This window comes from Acomys minous (assembly GCF_964271855.1).
Source record: "Acomys minous genome assembly, chromosome: 18".
Lineage (NCBI taxonomy): Eukaryota > Metazoa > Chordata > Mammalia > Rodentia > Muridae > Acomys > Acomys minous.
Window position 1 is genome coordinate 1,614,205 of NC_140501.1, and position 15,354 is coordinate 1,629,558.

At 50.2% G+C, this 15,354-nt stretch overlaps 2 protein-coding genes across 13 annotated transcripts in view; one reads left to right on the forward strand and one right to left on the reverse strand.

Annotated features, from left to right (window-relative positions):
* The window catches only part of GGACT (gamma-glutamylamine cyclotransferase), a 40,548-nt gene extending 37,434 nt beyond the window's left edge, over positions 1 to 3,114 (forward strand). For all 10 annotated transcript variants that reach the window (XM_084767909.1, XM_084767912.1, XM_084767917.1 and 7 more), the window contains one exon: positions 420 to 3,114. In XM_084767909.1, coding sequence (XP_084624035.1) covers positions 420 to 882 — 463 coding nt within the window. In that variant the 3' untranslated portion in view covers positions 883 to 3,114. The remainder of the gene's footprint in view (positions 1 to 419) is intronic.
* The window catches only part of PCCA (propionyl-CoA carboxylase subunit alpha), a 305,003-nt gene continuing 292,048 nt past the window's right edge, over positions 2,400 to 15,354 (reverse strand). For all 3 annotated transcript variants that reach the window (XM_084767907.1, XM_084767906.1, XM_084767905.1), the window contains 2 exons: positions 4,813 to 4,890; positions 2,400 to 2,712 (listed from right to left, as the gene is read on the reverse strand). In XM_084767907.1, coding sequence (XP_084624033.1) covers positions 2,644 to 2,712; positions 4,813 to 4,890 — 147 coding nt within the window. In that variant the 3' untranslated portion in view covers positions 2,400 to 2,643. The remainder of the gene's footprint in view (positions 2,713 to 4,812; positions 4,891 to 15,354) is intronic.

Here is a 15,354-nt window from a genome sequence, read left to right on the forward strand (position 1 = left end):
CCTGGTCTACGAAGTGAGTCCAGGACAGCCAAGGCTACACAGAGAAACCCTGTCTCAGGGGGAAAAAAGTCGCGGGTGGCGGGGTGTTGTATGTCACAATACCCTGTCTCCAGCCCAGATTTTTAAAGTCGGTAATATTTGCTTTTCTCTCTAGGCTCAGGATTACAAACTCCAGGGTGGGCTGGCCTAGTGCCTCTTTGAGTTTTTTAAATAGCCAGTGAAAGTACTTCATGACATGAAGGGCACATGAACGCCTGTGTGCCATAGGCACAGTTTACCCAGAACGCTTTGCTGGCCACGCTGGCAAAGAAAAGAAGCCTCAGTGGAGGGGCTGTGATTGGTGGTACTGCACTCAAGTACAGAGGAGGCCCTGAGAGCTCTTCGCCTGCTGATGTGTCCACTTGCTCTCCCCTCCATAGTGTCTGCAGCCAGATGGCCCACGTCTTCGTGTATGGCACCCTGAAGCGAGGCCAACCCAACCACAAAGTCATGCTGGACCGTTCACATGGCTCAGCGGCCTTCCGAGGCCGAGGCTGCACAGCTGAGCCCTTCCCACTGGTGATTGCGGGTGAGCACAACATACCTTGGCTGCTGCACCTGCCAGGCAAGGGCCACTGTGTGGCGGGTGAGATCTACCAGGTGGATGAGCAGATGTTGCGCTTCCTGGACGACTTTGAAAGCTGCCCCAGCATGTACCAGCGCACAGCCCTGCAAGTGCGGGTGCTGGAGTGGGAGGGTGCCAGTGGCCCTGGGGACAGCATTCAGTGCTTTGTGTACAGTACGGCCACTTACGCGCCAGAGTGGCTGTGTCTTCCCTACCATGAAAGCTACGATTCTGAGGGCCCACACGGGCTGCGCTACAACCCCCGGGAAAACAGGTGAAGGCCGCGTGTGCCAACAGGGTGGAGGGAGCCTGGTGCTGCCTGGCACAAGCAGAGCTTTCCCAGCTCAACATCTGTCTATAAAACACGCTGACAAAAGGCCTCTCTGCGACGCAGAACTTGCAAATACTCTAATCTGATGTTACTTAATGTTGCTTTAGTCAGGGAGCACCTGGGCTTGCAACACTCCGGGCTGAGGCCCCTAAATGGCAGGTACAGGGCACCTGCTCCTCCTCACTGCTGTGTTTGATTTGATTTGCTCTAACGTGAAGATGGCGTCTTCTGAGACTAGAGACTGGGCTACAGAAGTCGGACATGTCGATTCCCACTTATGGAACAGGGAGAGGAGTGGTGGGAAATGCTGGTTGGGCTGGATCGGTGTAAAATCGTCCTCAAGAAAAGCATGCTGTACCTGGACGGCGTACCCCACCTCCCGTCCCTTGCAGTTTCCAGATCACACACAAACTATGCTGTTGCTGCTTGGGACTTCTTTTGGTGTACTTGCTTGGTAGAAGGTGTTTTTCATTCCAATTCAGCAAAATCAGGAGCACCGCCTTGCTGGGAGACACAGCTGAGCCCTCAGACTATGTTGCCGATGAGTGCCCAGCTCTTAGCAGTCCAGCCCATCGCTGCCGCCTGAGGGTTCAGCCCTTGGGGGTGAGCCTTTCAGAAGAACCAACACATTAGTAATTTGCTCCTCAGGCCTGACAGAAGGCTTTGCTTCCAAATACAAACAGCACTTAAAATAATGTTCGGAAGATGCGAAGTACCAATTATCATCACCTCCATCTGATAATCTGTCAGCGTAGATGATAGTTGCACAGGACTCTGCTTGTGTCTCTGAGAACTGCAGAACAAATGCAGCTGCTAGCTGTGCGCCCTGACACCCTGCTCAGAGAGCGCACACTGCAGTGTGATTGTGGAGAGCGCCCTGACACCCTGCTCAGAGAGCGCACACTGCAGTGTGATTGTGGAGAGCGCCCTGACACCCTGCTCAGAGCTCACGCACTGCAACTGGCACAGAAACGTGACTGTTATTTTTAGCCCCCTTTTCTTAATTGGAAACTCGCTTCACAAAATAGAGGGGTAAATATCAGTGGATGGGCTGGCAGCCCCACATGTACCAGTGGGGGTGGGGCATCCTCATCATAGGGAGGGAAGGATGGAAGGGACCTAGGCAGCCTGCTGGACAGCAGCACCCTGCAAACCCCAAAACGGGGATGTCACTTCAGTCATCTATGTGACATTTGGAGACCCACACAGAAGGGAGTTTCTAGAACCTTCACCTATGCTACCTGGTCTGAGGAAGTCAAGACTAATGAGCCGCAGGAATCCATCCTGAGTAAGGGAAGGAGGAACGGTAAAATAGCAAGAGCTAATAAAGTTGGAAGCAGGGAACTGGGATTTTATATAAACTGTTAAAGGATCACAATGAAACGTAAGTATTTCCAGTCAGTTGGCACAGCCTGGCGCCTCTGTGCACATTGTCTTCATTCAGAGAAAAAGGGCAAACTAATATTTAGACAAATAGTTGCTTTTATTGATTTAATTTTGACACTAAGAAATCTCATATGTACAAGTATTTATATCAATAACAATTTCCATTGGCGATTTCTGGCAGAATGTGGGTTCTGCCTCTTCTGAGGAGTAACTGGGATGCGGTAGGACCTGCTGCACGGGCGCTCTGTCAGTGCTCGGACAGACTGAGAGCTGGGAACCATGGGAGCCTGACAAGCAGTGGAGGCTGAAAGGCTGAGGCGCCTCATTCCAGCTCCACGAGCAGATCGCCTTCGCCGACGGTGTCTCCAGCTGTGCAGTGCACCAGTCTCACCTCGAATTACAATGGTTGGAACAGTGAGAAAGGAACAGGACCACAGGGACCACTCCCCATCTGAAGTGAGCAGTAAGTGGCCTTAGGTCCCTGCAGAACCTGGCTTCAGTCCTCCTGCCTTTCTGTCCTGTCAGCCCAAGAAAATGCTCAAGGAATTGAGACTGTGGGTTGCTCACAGGGCCCGGGCCACAGTGTCCTAAGGCCTAATATGTCCATGCTGGTGCCTGACGCGTGCCATCTCTGCTCTGCCTCAGCCTATGGAACTGAGACTTAGAATGTATATTTAGTATCATGGTAAAAACCAAAGAACTGTCCAACAACCCAAACAGGTACCAACTAAAGGAAGAATCTCCTAGTCTCGCATTGTCCTCCTTTTGAAATAAATGGAATAATCCAACTCAACCCTTAGTTGTGTGGCATAGTGGCATAGAATGTGGAACCATGTTTATTCTTCTGATTTCTCCTGACCACAGTCATGTCTTGCTTCTCCAGATCTGTGTGCAAACGTAAAGGAGCAGGCAAAAGACTGAAGTGCATAGGAAGTCGTCAGTTTCCTCCTTGGGGGGTGATGGTTGCTTAAGCCATGAACAAACAGTAGGATTGACCTAGCTGGCCAAATGGGCACTAAGCGAATGACAGTGTCAGGAACCACTCAGGTTGGTGCACCAAGCCTGTGCCCCTGTCTCGCCACTGTACGCAGAAGATACCAGCTCTTAAGAGTTCCAAAGAGCAGTGCACGCTACGTGATGGGCAGATGCGCTCTATAGTAAAGTGGGTGGAAACAGGTGTTTAATGGTGGTGCATTGAGTAGGCCTATGGATCTGTTTCCACCCTGGACCTTTTCTCTGAGAGGAAAAATGACCCAAGGAACTACTAGGTCCAGACATAGCCAGGGCCCCCTTCACCTTACTGTGTTGAGCTCCAGAGTCCTGTGGATCAGGGCTGGAATGAATGGCAGGAGGGGCCTGAGCTAGTGGGGTCTCGCCCGGAAGCAGACTTGCCCCAACAGCATTCCTGGGATCAGGAGGAGGGAGCATGGAACTCCAACAACAAGCAAATAAGACATCCAGCTTGTTGGGACCCGTGCTGCCTCAGAAATTAAAGGTGTGCTAAGTAAGTACCTCAAGGTCCTTGGCCTGACCACACACCCATTCCTGGTCCCTGTGACCAAGTAAAATCACTCCCATGAGCCAGCGCTCACGTTTTTGTGTCCATATTTTTGGGAGCTCCTTATGCAGTAACTGCTTCTGTCTCCTGGAGCTTGAGCCACCACACTCAGCTAGAGATGGATGAGAAGCCACAGAGCCCCAGACGCTGGCTATCTTTACTTGCTCCAGACTGGGGCCATTCAATCTTACTGAGGAGGGGGGATGACAACTCTGGGCCTTCTGAGGATCCCTAACATTGGCTTTTGGGATAACAAACCATAGGACAGAAGCTGGGTGGTCCAGGCCACAGACACCTCCCAGTCACAGTGCACCATGCGGATACTTCCAAACCCAAGCATCCTTTGAGAACGGGACATATACTGAGAGATGGCATCTCTTTAGTCACAGGGAAAAAAAAATAGAAAAGTGACTGCTTTTCCCATGGCTTTTCTGTTGTCTTCAAGGAAAAGTTTCACTCTCTACAAACGTTAGTACTGATACCCTTCTCTCTTTTCCTCCGAGTCATTAAGTCCAGGGGCTTCAGCTCCCGTCCACAACTGAATTGTTCCCTTTAAGGGGAAATTATCTTGAAGAGTTACATTAATTTTTGCAATGTGTAAAACCATTTCCTGCTGTGTCACCTAAGACTCACATAACTAACTGCCTCTGAGACAGATGTAAACATTAAAAATTAAAGACCCCTTCATCTGAAAGACATTAGCATAGGGAACAAATGTACTTCGACTACCTGAACATAGCACACAGACCCCTTCCTGAAAGGCCTGCTCTCCAGGGGGCAGAGACACACTGACCGAGTGAAGCTCGCAGCCCTCACGTCCTCCCTAGGACAGGGACACCTAAATTCTATTCCAGGAACCCACCCATGTCTCAAAGGTGAAGGTCCTATATCCATCATAGCCTGGGACAGGATAGTAGGAACTTGGAGACATACCTTGCCCATTTTCCCAGCTGTCATGCTGTTCTGCATCTTCATAGCTTCAATCACACAGATTTCCTGACCTTCTGCTACCTGGAAAATAATAGTTTAAGAACATTCCTAATATTAAAATAATGTCCAAGAGTAAAGCCATTAAATCCTTTGTCAAACATGCCGATTGGTCATGGAAAACCAGTGACCTCTGATGGCTTACACTCCAGTGCATCTGATGAGCCAGTAGAGAAAGGACACTCACTCTTGGCAGGTTCTCATTAGAAAAGCCTGTATTGGGAGATCACAAGTGTACAGTGTATAGGGCCACCCAGGGTCCTAGAAGTCAGCCAGAGATGTTACAGACTAGTGCTGCTTCCATGGCCACAACGGGCAGCCAGCTGAGGACTCAGGAGTGCTTGTTGAGGTTTGCAGGACAAGGGACGCGGCTACCAAAGGGTAAGGGGTTCTTTGGGCGATTACACAGCTATGCACAGACACCACCAGCAGCCTGTCTGCTTTAAAGGGACAATGGGTACCACATGGGAGCCAGATTTCAGTAGCCTCTTCCCCAAAGACGCACAAGTTCACCTTTGTCCTGGGAGCTGAAGATAACAGCTTGGCACCAGGGCCAACAGGACCACTGCCCAGCTACAAGACATGTACATACTAACTTCTGCCAAGTAACGTCCTACACAGGGCATGGCTTCTCCAGCTATGCCCAGTCCTTACAAGAAGGCCTGGGTGCTCCACAGGTGCTTGTTCAAGCCTGCGTTCTGATGCTTGGCTTGCCTCTGACCCTGGGGGAGATCCAGGCTGACCAGGCTCATATAACAGGGTTAATCTGGGACTTCTGCCCAAGGCTCAGCTGTGAGTAAAAGCCACACATACTACTTGCTCGGCCACTGGCCTTAATAGTTAAGCACCAAGGAGCTGGGTCCCGACTTCTTTCTCTGTTTTATGGGAAAGGGCTCTTGCTCTGTGAAGTGGTGGGCTGAAGGCTCCACAGCGTGCTGCTGGCCATGCCGCCTGGGGCTCCTGGACAGTCACATTACTGCGGCTCTGCCGGCCAATGCCACAGAAGGACCCAGAGAATGTTCTTTCCTGCCATCCCAAAATGATCTCCAAGTCCCTTCCTGGCTCCCTGTGTGGCACAAGCTGTGTTGCTGGCAGCGTGAGTACTGCAGCCCTGTGCATTCCTTCCTCTGCTGTTCAGGTGGTGGGCTGTGTTTCTCTGGCACGGGAAGATAGGAAGAGAGGAGATGCCAAGGCTTTGGTGCTGGCGCGGAGGAGAGGCACTGCTGACAAGCAGGCTGGAGCTCAGCGCTCGCTGCCACCTTTGCTTCGTTTCACCTGGCATCTGCAGTACCGGCACAGAGAAGAAACAAACACCTCAAAAGGCTGTTCTTCAAAATGTGGAGGGCAGGAGAGGCCAGTGCCAAGATGATGCAGATGCCCCAGCCAGAGGTGTCAGAACACTTACTCCATCACACCATCATGTTCAGCTATTTCTCTCTTCAAAGGTAGGTAGGAGGTCAAGAAAGCCAGGAGAAGGGCAGGTGTCCCTGAGCCACAGAGGAAAGGCCTGTGGCCCAGGCATGGCCATAACAAAGCTGAGTGAGAGCTTACCCACCAGCCAGGCTGGAATGTCCCTGACCCTGGCCTGCAGGCAATAGCACAGATGGCTCTTTGGACACCTTGAAATTCTACCCAAAAATTTGGAATTAAATCTCTACCTCTGGGCTCTGGTCACTATTTCCTGTCAGAGGGACAAGTTCTTACCATGGGTATTTATGTGGTAGCCTTCCACACACCCACCTGGCCTGGCTTCCTCTGGGGGGAGTTGAGAGCCCAAGGTTGGCTCCAAGTCCCTCACCCATCCCATCAGCTTCCCTATGGATGGGCTCACTCCTCTCTGCCAGGGCCGGTGTCGCCTGTCACTGCTCAAGATCTAGCCAGACTGTGGAGCCCTTTGACCCTTCCTCAATGTACACACCTGCAACTGTCCTAACATGCTTCTGTAAGAAGCCTGCAGGTTTCTAGTGGTCATGGCTAGGGACCAACAATACCCACAGTGAACACTAAGGGACAGCTTCACCAGGCCACCACTCCCTAGTGCTCCAGTTTAGGATACCCGGGCACCATCACCATCCTCCCTGAGTGCAAGTACTAGGCCCCAAATTATTAATCCAATCAGAAACAGGAAGTCTCAAAATTGACGTAGCCTCCCCCTCCCCGACCGCAAAGCTGGCAATTTGATGAAGAGTTAGCTGCTTTGGGTGGGTGGGAAGGGAGCCTCTCTTTTGCCTCTCAGCCCACAGCAACTCATGGACTTAGGCTGAGCCCTCCACCAGCCATCCCCCTCATCCCCCACTGTCTAGTGTCCTTGCATTATTTAGCTCTGAGTAGAACCCCGTGTCTTCTAGCTTGCGCTCGCGCTCTCACTCTCTGTCTCTCCCCCACCCCCTGCTCTCTCCCGCTCTCTCTCCCTTTCTCCGCCCCCCCCCCCATATTTAGAGACCATGTTCTTGAGACAGCTGTAAGGAAATGTCCCCTGGTGCCTTACAAAACGGTGATTATGTTTGGTCCAACTGGATCATACTATATACACATGGAAGCAAGAGCAAGTATAAGAAGAGGTTTGCAGACAAGCTCGATCTAAGTTCAACTTATTTCATCCCTTGAAAATCAGTGCAATGCAAGCTTATGTTTAAAAAAGGAGGAGGAGGAGGAGGAGGAGGAGACGACAACGACGCAGTCTCTGGGCAGGCTCCAGTTCCCACCAAGAGGCGTCTCAGGACTTAGCTCCTGCAGAACACGCAGCACGCAGTCACCCCAGCACCTTGTGGGCTGCTTGAGGGCCCGGGAAGCCTGAGCAGAACTGGCAATTACAGTGCCTGTGGCGGGGGCACACAGACTTCTCTACACTCGTGTGGGTCGTCTGATAAAGACTTACCGAGTGTGACAGGGTGTATCCAGAGTCAGGCTTACTAAACGGTCACAAGCCTCGCAAGTCTTTCTGATAAACGCAGCCGGCCTGATGTACCTCTCTGCTGTCTAATTGGTGCAAAGTTTGGAGACCTGAATCCCCTGTCTTTCATCCGGCTTATTGCATCCTCTTCTCTGACACAGGGTCAGGGTTCACATTCGAATCAGATTATTATTAGAGCAGCCCTCATTAAGTGGGAGCTAGGTGTGGCCCCCAAATGAGTACGCTTGTGAGAGAACTCAGCCCGTTTACTCAGCAGATTTTCACATGTTTAGGGGCCTGAATGTCACCCAGCATTGCTCTGTGCTGGGGAGTTTCAGACATCTCCAGCTGATGATTAATTGTGAGTGATGGGAAATAAAACCCAGCGAAGCCAGCTGCTTGCCATGGTCGGCAAAATGACTCTAATGGAGAAAGGCTGCCAATTTTCCAGTTTTACTGGCAAGTCTTCCAAGTGTAATTAAGGGAAGTTATAAATGATATGGAAATCTATCAAGTTCCATTTATTTTCAGAGGACTCCTTTCCCAGGGGACTTTTATCTTGAAGCTTATAGTATGCTTTGTTGTGCTAATGATTTAAGCCACATCTTGGTTCTGATTAAAGCCCCAATCTCACTCCTTCCACAAAGATGAAAAGATACAGGACCTTCCCAGCACATGCCCCCTCTCTCCAGAAACATGCCCCGCCTGGGACCGGCACGCCAGTGTGTACCGTTTGCCCCTAAGAAAGCACAAAGTGCAGGATGGGGGGGAGGAGGAGGGACGCTGCGCCAGACATAAAAGCAAGGCCCTCAGAGTGGAGCCTGGGAAGCTGCACTGGAGACGGACACCCATCAGAAGGTGCCGTAGCCCGCTAATGTTGTTTGATTTGGAATAAAAGCATGACAATGACGGCAAAGGCCTAAAATTGGAGACGGTAAAGGATGAGTGCACAGTGCTCCATTTCTCAATTTCATCCTTCAGAGGCACAAAATGGGGGCGATGCAGTGACTGGATGAGCTTTACAGTAACAGCTGCGGTCTTCCCGCACAAGGGAGGCCCTTCTAATGGGCTGAGGTCTGCCTGCAACAGACGGGGAGGAACAAAACAAGGGTTCCTATTAAGGGTGCACAGTCATATTTCTGATGGAGAAAATCGTTATGGGAGTCGGGTTTCCTTTAAGATGATCCCTACCCTCCTTTGTCGTCCAAACCCAGGGCTGTGTTAAAGGTGCTATTGCTTAAAATACAGGCCAAAGGATGCACATGGTGTCCAGTGTTTGCCCACCCTCCCCCCCCCCCCCCCCCGCAGAAGCCCACTCTAGCAACTGTAAAGAATTCAGAGGAAACTGTGCCAGTGGCATATGGCTTTCTACTGTGCTAAACATTCATACAAAAGACAGGTTCATCAGTCATTGGAGTATCTGGATAAAAAATTAGCTCCTGATGGATGGTATTTTGAGCTTACCTGCTGCTAGTACATTACCAGAGAAACACGGGTTTTGAAACCCACATGACATTAGAAACTGCAGACCATGAAACACGGCACATTGCAGGAGCACATAATGCACGGCAGATTATACAAAATAATAAATAAGCTATTTAAACCCTCTGCCTAAAACTGGGCCTGCTGCAAGGAACCCTGGGTCACTTCTACGCAGGCCAATTAATGCGCAGCATCTGCTGTACAGAGCGGGGCACGAAGCACTTCCGAATGATTCCGGCAATTAAAAGAAAACTGTTTCCTGCCTGTTCAGACAGCAACTGTTTCCCTGCAAGAATGAGCACCAAATCGGTGCGCAGCTGAAAAATTTCAGGCCCCTTTTGGGGAAGAGGCGTGGGGGATGGGGGGGACCTTTATGGAGAGAAGGAGCCCTTCTTTTGTTGTTCGGCATTTTCCTGCCAAATGAGACAGAAGGCTCGGAGGGCTTATGGGCCCACTGCCGTCTCCCCTTCTGCAGCACTGGGCCCCCCCAAAAAACCCAGGGATCCACACCAACCCTCCTGACTGCATCACACAAGTGAAAAGCCCCTCCATTTCACCTTTAAAGGGTTGCCACTTAGAACATGGTGTCTAACACATTTTAAGTCTCTGAGATCTGGAGGCAGCCTCAATTTACTAAAAGTCAGGCTAGAATCCCATTATTCCTACTTCCTTTTCCTGAGCTACTGACATGGGCTGCTAAATATTCCCTGATCTTTCCTGGAAAAAGAGTGTGTGGAAAGTCCAGGGGGAGATGAGAACGCAGGAGGTTGCCCTATCTGAGCAAGGATGGGACTGGCATCAAATTACAAAGAGGACAGCGGTGGACACAAGTGCTGACCCTCATCTGGAGGCACTCCTGCCCAGCACACTCAAGCTGAAGGGTGAGAGAGCGAAGGGACCACATGTGTAGCATGCCTGAGGGCTCGGGGACTCAAGCCTGTGGTGTCTGCATGGTGTTGCCCTCAGCTCTGCCCTCAGACCCCCTAGAATTGTGCGGTGGGAGTTAGGAGGGCTCAGAAAGGAATCCAGATCATGGCCAATGTAAATCAAGTCCAGGTTTTGTAAAAATTCCTTAAAATGAAGAAAAACACGACTCCCTACCGCCCTCTAAGTTAGCTCACTGTCAGCCAACGCCTATAGTTACAAAGGGACAAAGTTGAAGCTGGAGTGTTTAACAATCCCCACAAGAGGCCAATCTGATGTGCTGCTTTTGTGGATTCAGTAAGTTGGTTTAAAGGACTCAGTGGCATATGACAACAACTCTTTCAGCATACATAGATATATATATGTACACACATGCACAGTCGAAAGAGAAAACATATTTTGAATCTTGGTAGGGTTGAGAATGGTGAGCCTTAAAACACCACAAAGATAATAGGCTCTCCCATCCCAGGAAGAGCATGCCTTGAAAAATAAACCCATTGTCAAACCTGCACAAGACTTTTATACAGACCGACCATCAAAACATTTTTTTAATCTTATGATGATAATTTGTATTACATTAAATTATAGAAAATTTTAAAAACCCAAATGTGGGCTAAAAACAAAAGCTATCCTTAAACATTTCAAAAGAAATGTCATGTGAAAAAAAATGACTGAAAGGCCAGGTTGAGGAGAGTCCTAACCTGTAAAGAAGATGAGGCAGGACTTAGATTGAAGAAGGGTCACAGGCCACTCCGGGCACCTATGTTTTGTTACTAGCAAAGTCTGAGGTGAATGTGGTGAGCAGAGCACACGGCGCTTGGGAGAGGATTCTCTTAACCTTCTCTATGCTTCATGACCTAGAGGCTTAAAAGTGTTTCTGAGTTTGCGAGTCTGCGTCTGCGCTGGGGAGTACAGGCTGCAGTTTGGGTGCAGAACTGGCTTTTCCTCAACTGCTTAAACAGTCACTGCTAGGAAATATATAAATTAACTATTGCCATCATCTGACTGTAAACCAGGGCACCCATCCAACAGCCAGCCTGCCTCCTCTGCCAGACAAAGAGGCAGTGATGAACACTGGGCTCTGAGAGGCACCTCGCACACAGGTAGGCAGAGGCCAACCTAGCCCTTCTCCGATTTGTCTGCATGCCTTGGAGTTTTCAAAGCTACTGCTTAGAACAGTGAACAAGACGTCTTCTGCTTCTGCCAAGTTCTTGTGCTCCTGCCCCCAGACTGGCTGCCGGCTCAACCAGCACCATGGGCTTTGGAGACAACCGGAGGCTGCAGCCAGCGGAAGCTCTGCCGCAGGGCACCTGTGTCTTTTGTCTCCTGTTCCACGGCCACTCACCTGCCCTGGGAGCCCTCCCCAGAGAATCACATACAAGGAAGGCTCTACTGCTTTCGTTTTCTGCCTCAGGCACTGACCAAGAAAGCAACAGTCTCGAGCCCCAAATGTCCTTCTGCTAAATGCCAGTCTGGGGACCAGGTGAGGTGGCCTCATCTTGGCTGGCAAGAATTAGCTGACTCACAGATGTGAGCAGGTTGAAGGGGAAGGAGACAGCAGTGAACGCAGCCATGAGCACCTACTCGTAAGACAGAGATGTAAAGTCTGTGGTTTTTCCTACACAGTAAGGGGAATTCTTTCTGGTGCAAATTTTAGATGAGTTCAGAATCTGAATACAGCTATAAAGAACCTCCGCTAAAAGCAGTGTTTTAAAAAGTCTTATCTCAGGCTGGCCTTTTTTTTATTAGCTTTTACTGTCTTGTGTATAATATCAAAAGATTAAGAAAACAAATATGCTCATAACGTCCTTATTTTATTCTTTAAAGACAAAAGGGAAAAATCTTGCAGCACATGTGAAAATTTAGTCTAACGCTAACCACAGCAGACACATACTGCACCAACATGCTGAAGGAATTTATGTGAAATACTTTTGTTAAAGATGAAAGTTTTTTAAAACACAAATCGTAATAACGTTTTGTGGAAGAAGTACTGCAGTTTATGATTGGCATTCCATCCAGAGACAAACGGTGGCCACTGTAACAGTATCTCCAGAAGGCAAACAGGAAGGGCTTAGAAAAACTGTTCTGTCAACTGTCTCCTGAATTAAACTTGTGATTGGTTTGCAACTTACTGCATCCTAACATCCCTTCCACACACATTAAAAAGCCCACTCCACAACCTTTTGGAAAGTGACCGGCTGCTGCACCTAACACTGAATAACAGATGGACGTGTTGGGAACTCTCCTTGTGAGTCTTAAAGGAGCACTTTGAATAAATACTTCTCTTAGAACAAAACGCTTCAGCTCCAGAGTTTAGAGCAAGGGAAATGTTTCAAGCGCAGCAGTTCTCGGACCTTCCTGTGGCTTCCTATGGCAGGCCCTCGGAAGGCATCTCTCTCTTCTACACAACCACCTAAACTCTTTTCCCAGGTTTTAAAATACTCTTCAAATTGTTACGTTTTTAGAAAGCATCTGAGATTTGTGACTTAGAATTTTATGTCCAGTGTGGCAAAGGAGGCCCACTATTCTGTTGTCAAGTTGTGTCAGTGGGTCAGTACAAAACTACAGGTTGTGGGGGATTTAAAGTGTGAACAAAACTGCAAAGAAAAACAAGGGTGCTTGCATGGCCTTAGTTGTTTGCCTGAAAACACACAGGACTGATTGCTTTTCCTCTTCTCGCCGCTGGTGAAGTGGAGCTTCCCAGAGCTGTTAGTGCTCACCCTGCCCTCAGCCATTTCTACTGCAAAAGTGCAGTTCTAAGCAGCGCTTGCTTCTGGCAGTGTCACTAAACTCTCCACCTTGAGTCCGAGGAGAGGTCCATGCAGTCAGGCAGACAGAGACTCTGGGAGGAGCTGGCACACTCCTCACCCTGCGTCTAGCTCTGGTATTTGTGGTTCAGGGCACAAGGAACAGTAGTAACTCAAGAGAACACACTGTTTCATCCAAGCCCAGTGGCACAGGATATGAAAGTATGCTCTTTAGGGGATAAAAAGATGTGTGTGTCCCCCCTGGCCAGCGAGCCACATGCACAGACACACGGTGTTTATAGAGAAGGTGAAGGTAAGCTGCAGCAACTCTGGCTGCAGGAGCACACACGGCAGGTCCTGTTCCCTGCAGAGGTATTCTACAGCCCTTCTCCAATACCCACACTGGTGATAGGTCCTTGCACTCTGAGACCCCTGGGTTTAGACTGTTCCCTCTTGCTGGTCACCTGGCTTTCCCAAGTTAACTTGCTGACTACAGAATGGAAACCAGAAGGGCAACAGTGTTGCCAAGAGGCTGTACTTGCTGAGAGGCAGGAAGGCTGCCCCTGCATTGCCTTGTTTGCCATCTCTCCACTTACTTCCAGCCACGTAGCCATGAGTGGGCCAGTGGGGGCGGCAGCCATGAGTGGGCCAGGGGGGGCGGCAGTCATGAGTGGGCCAGGGGGGGCGGCAGTCATGAGTGGGCCAGTGGGGGGGCGGCAGTCATGAGTGGGCCAGTGGGGGGGCGGCAGTCATGAGTGGGCCATGGGGGGGCAGTCATGAGTGGGCCAGTGGGGGGGCAGTCATGAGTGGGCCATGGGGGGGCAGTCATGAGTGGGCCATGGGGCGGCAGTCATGAGTGGGCCAGTGGGGGGGCAGTCATGAGTGGGCCATGGGGGGGCAGTCATGAGTGGGCCAGTGGGGGGGCAGTCATGAGTGGGCCATGGGGGGGCAGTCATGAGTGGGCCATGGGGGGGCAGTCATGAGTGGGCCATGGGGGGGCAGTCATGAGTGGGCCAATGGGGGGGCAGTCATGAGTGGGCCAGTGGGGGGGCAGTCATGAGTGGGCCATGGGGCGGCAGTCATGAGTGGGCCATGGGGGGGGCAGTCATGAGTGGGCCATGGGGGGGCAGTCATGAGTGGGCCAGTGGGGGCGGCAGTCATGAGTGGGCCATGGGGGGGCAGTCATGAGTGGGCCAGTGGGGGGGCGGCAGTCATGAGTGGGCCATGAGGGGGCAGTCATGAGTGGGCCATGGGGGGGCAGTCATGAGTGGGCCATGGGGGGACAGTCATGAGTGGGCCATGGGGCGGCAGTCATGAGTGGGCCAATGGGGGCGGCAGCCATGAGTGGGTGGGTGGGGCGGCCTCCAAGGCAGGAGCTGACCCTTTCCTTCTGCCCATCTTAGACTCAGGTGTCAGAAAACTGTGGTTGAAGGTAAAACTTCTTATGAGAGTGGAAGAGCACAAATGTGATTTTCTAATTAAAGCCACACAATCAGGACTGGCAAGCTCAGCCTGGCAGTGTATAGACTGGGTGGCTGCCAGAAAAACAAAACAAAAACAAACAAATAAAAAAGAAAGAAAATCCTGCAGGTAGAAGGAACCAAAAATACCCTTTGCAGTTCACTAACCTGCACATTTAGACACAAGATTTCCCAGAACACTGAAAATACGGTGTGTGAGTGTGTGACTGTTAATGAAGACCAAGGAAGAGCTGCCTTCAACCCCAGTGCTGTGTGAGTGCACAGGAAGACACCTCCAGAACTCAGCAGTGGCCCTAACTTCTCACACCTCACCTCTCCCACATCCTAACCCTGGTATCAGGATTGGGCAGCTCTTCTGGGAATGTCCATGCCTTCAAAGTGAATTAGCGAGTCAGGGCTGCCTGCCTTTGTGCTTTTTCTCTACAAAAGCTGCTATCTCCCCTGCTTCACCAGGGGAAGCATCTTCAAGTCAGTTTCCCCAGTTTCCTGTTAATTTGGGGACTAGTCATTTAAGACAACGAAACTTGATTGGTTTTACTCTGTATTTTTCTAGAAGCCATTGTCACCTTTATGGGCTTTTCTCAATATTGACATGATACTTTATCTGTGTTAATAAAGAAATCAGGTGTCATCTTAACATAATCATTCAGCAAGTCAGATAAACCCCAGTGGCTTCAGCCAGAGACACAATAGCATTAGTACACAGCCCGAGAAAGTCTATTGCATGTGGCTGTTCTGATCCTGCGTATAAGTAAAAACACAAGTACTTAAGGTCCTCTGGACATCTCCCACCTGCATCTTAAACCATGGACATCTCCCACCTGCATCTTAAACCATGGTTTTGCTGCTGAGTGGCTGATTTTTAAAGAAAACATATGCATCCTGCACAGTTGTCCAAAGCAAGTTATGAGGCTGAGCAGGTGAGGGCTACAATGTAGCTTTACTACTAAAAAGTCAAGAA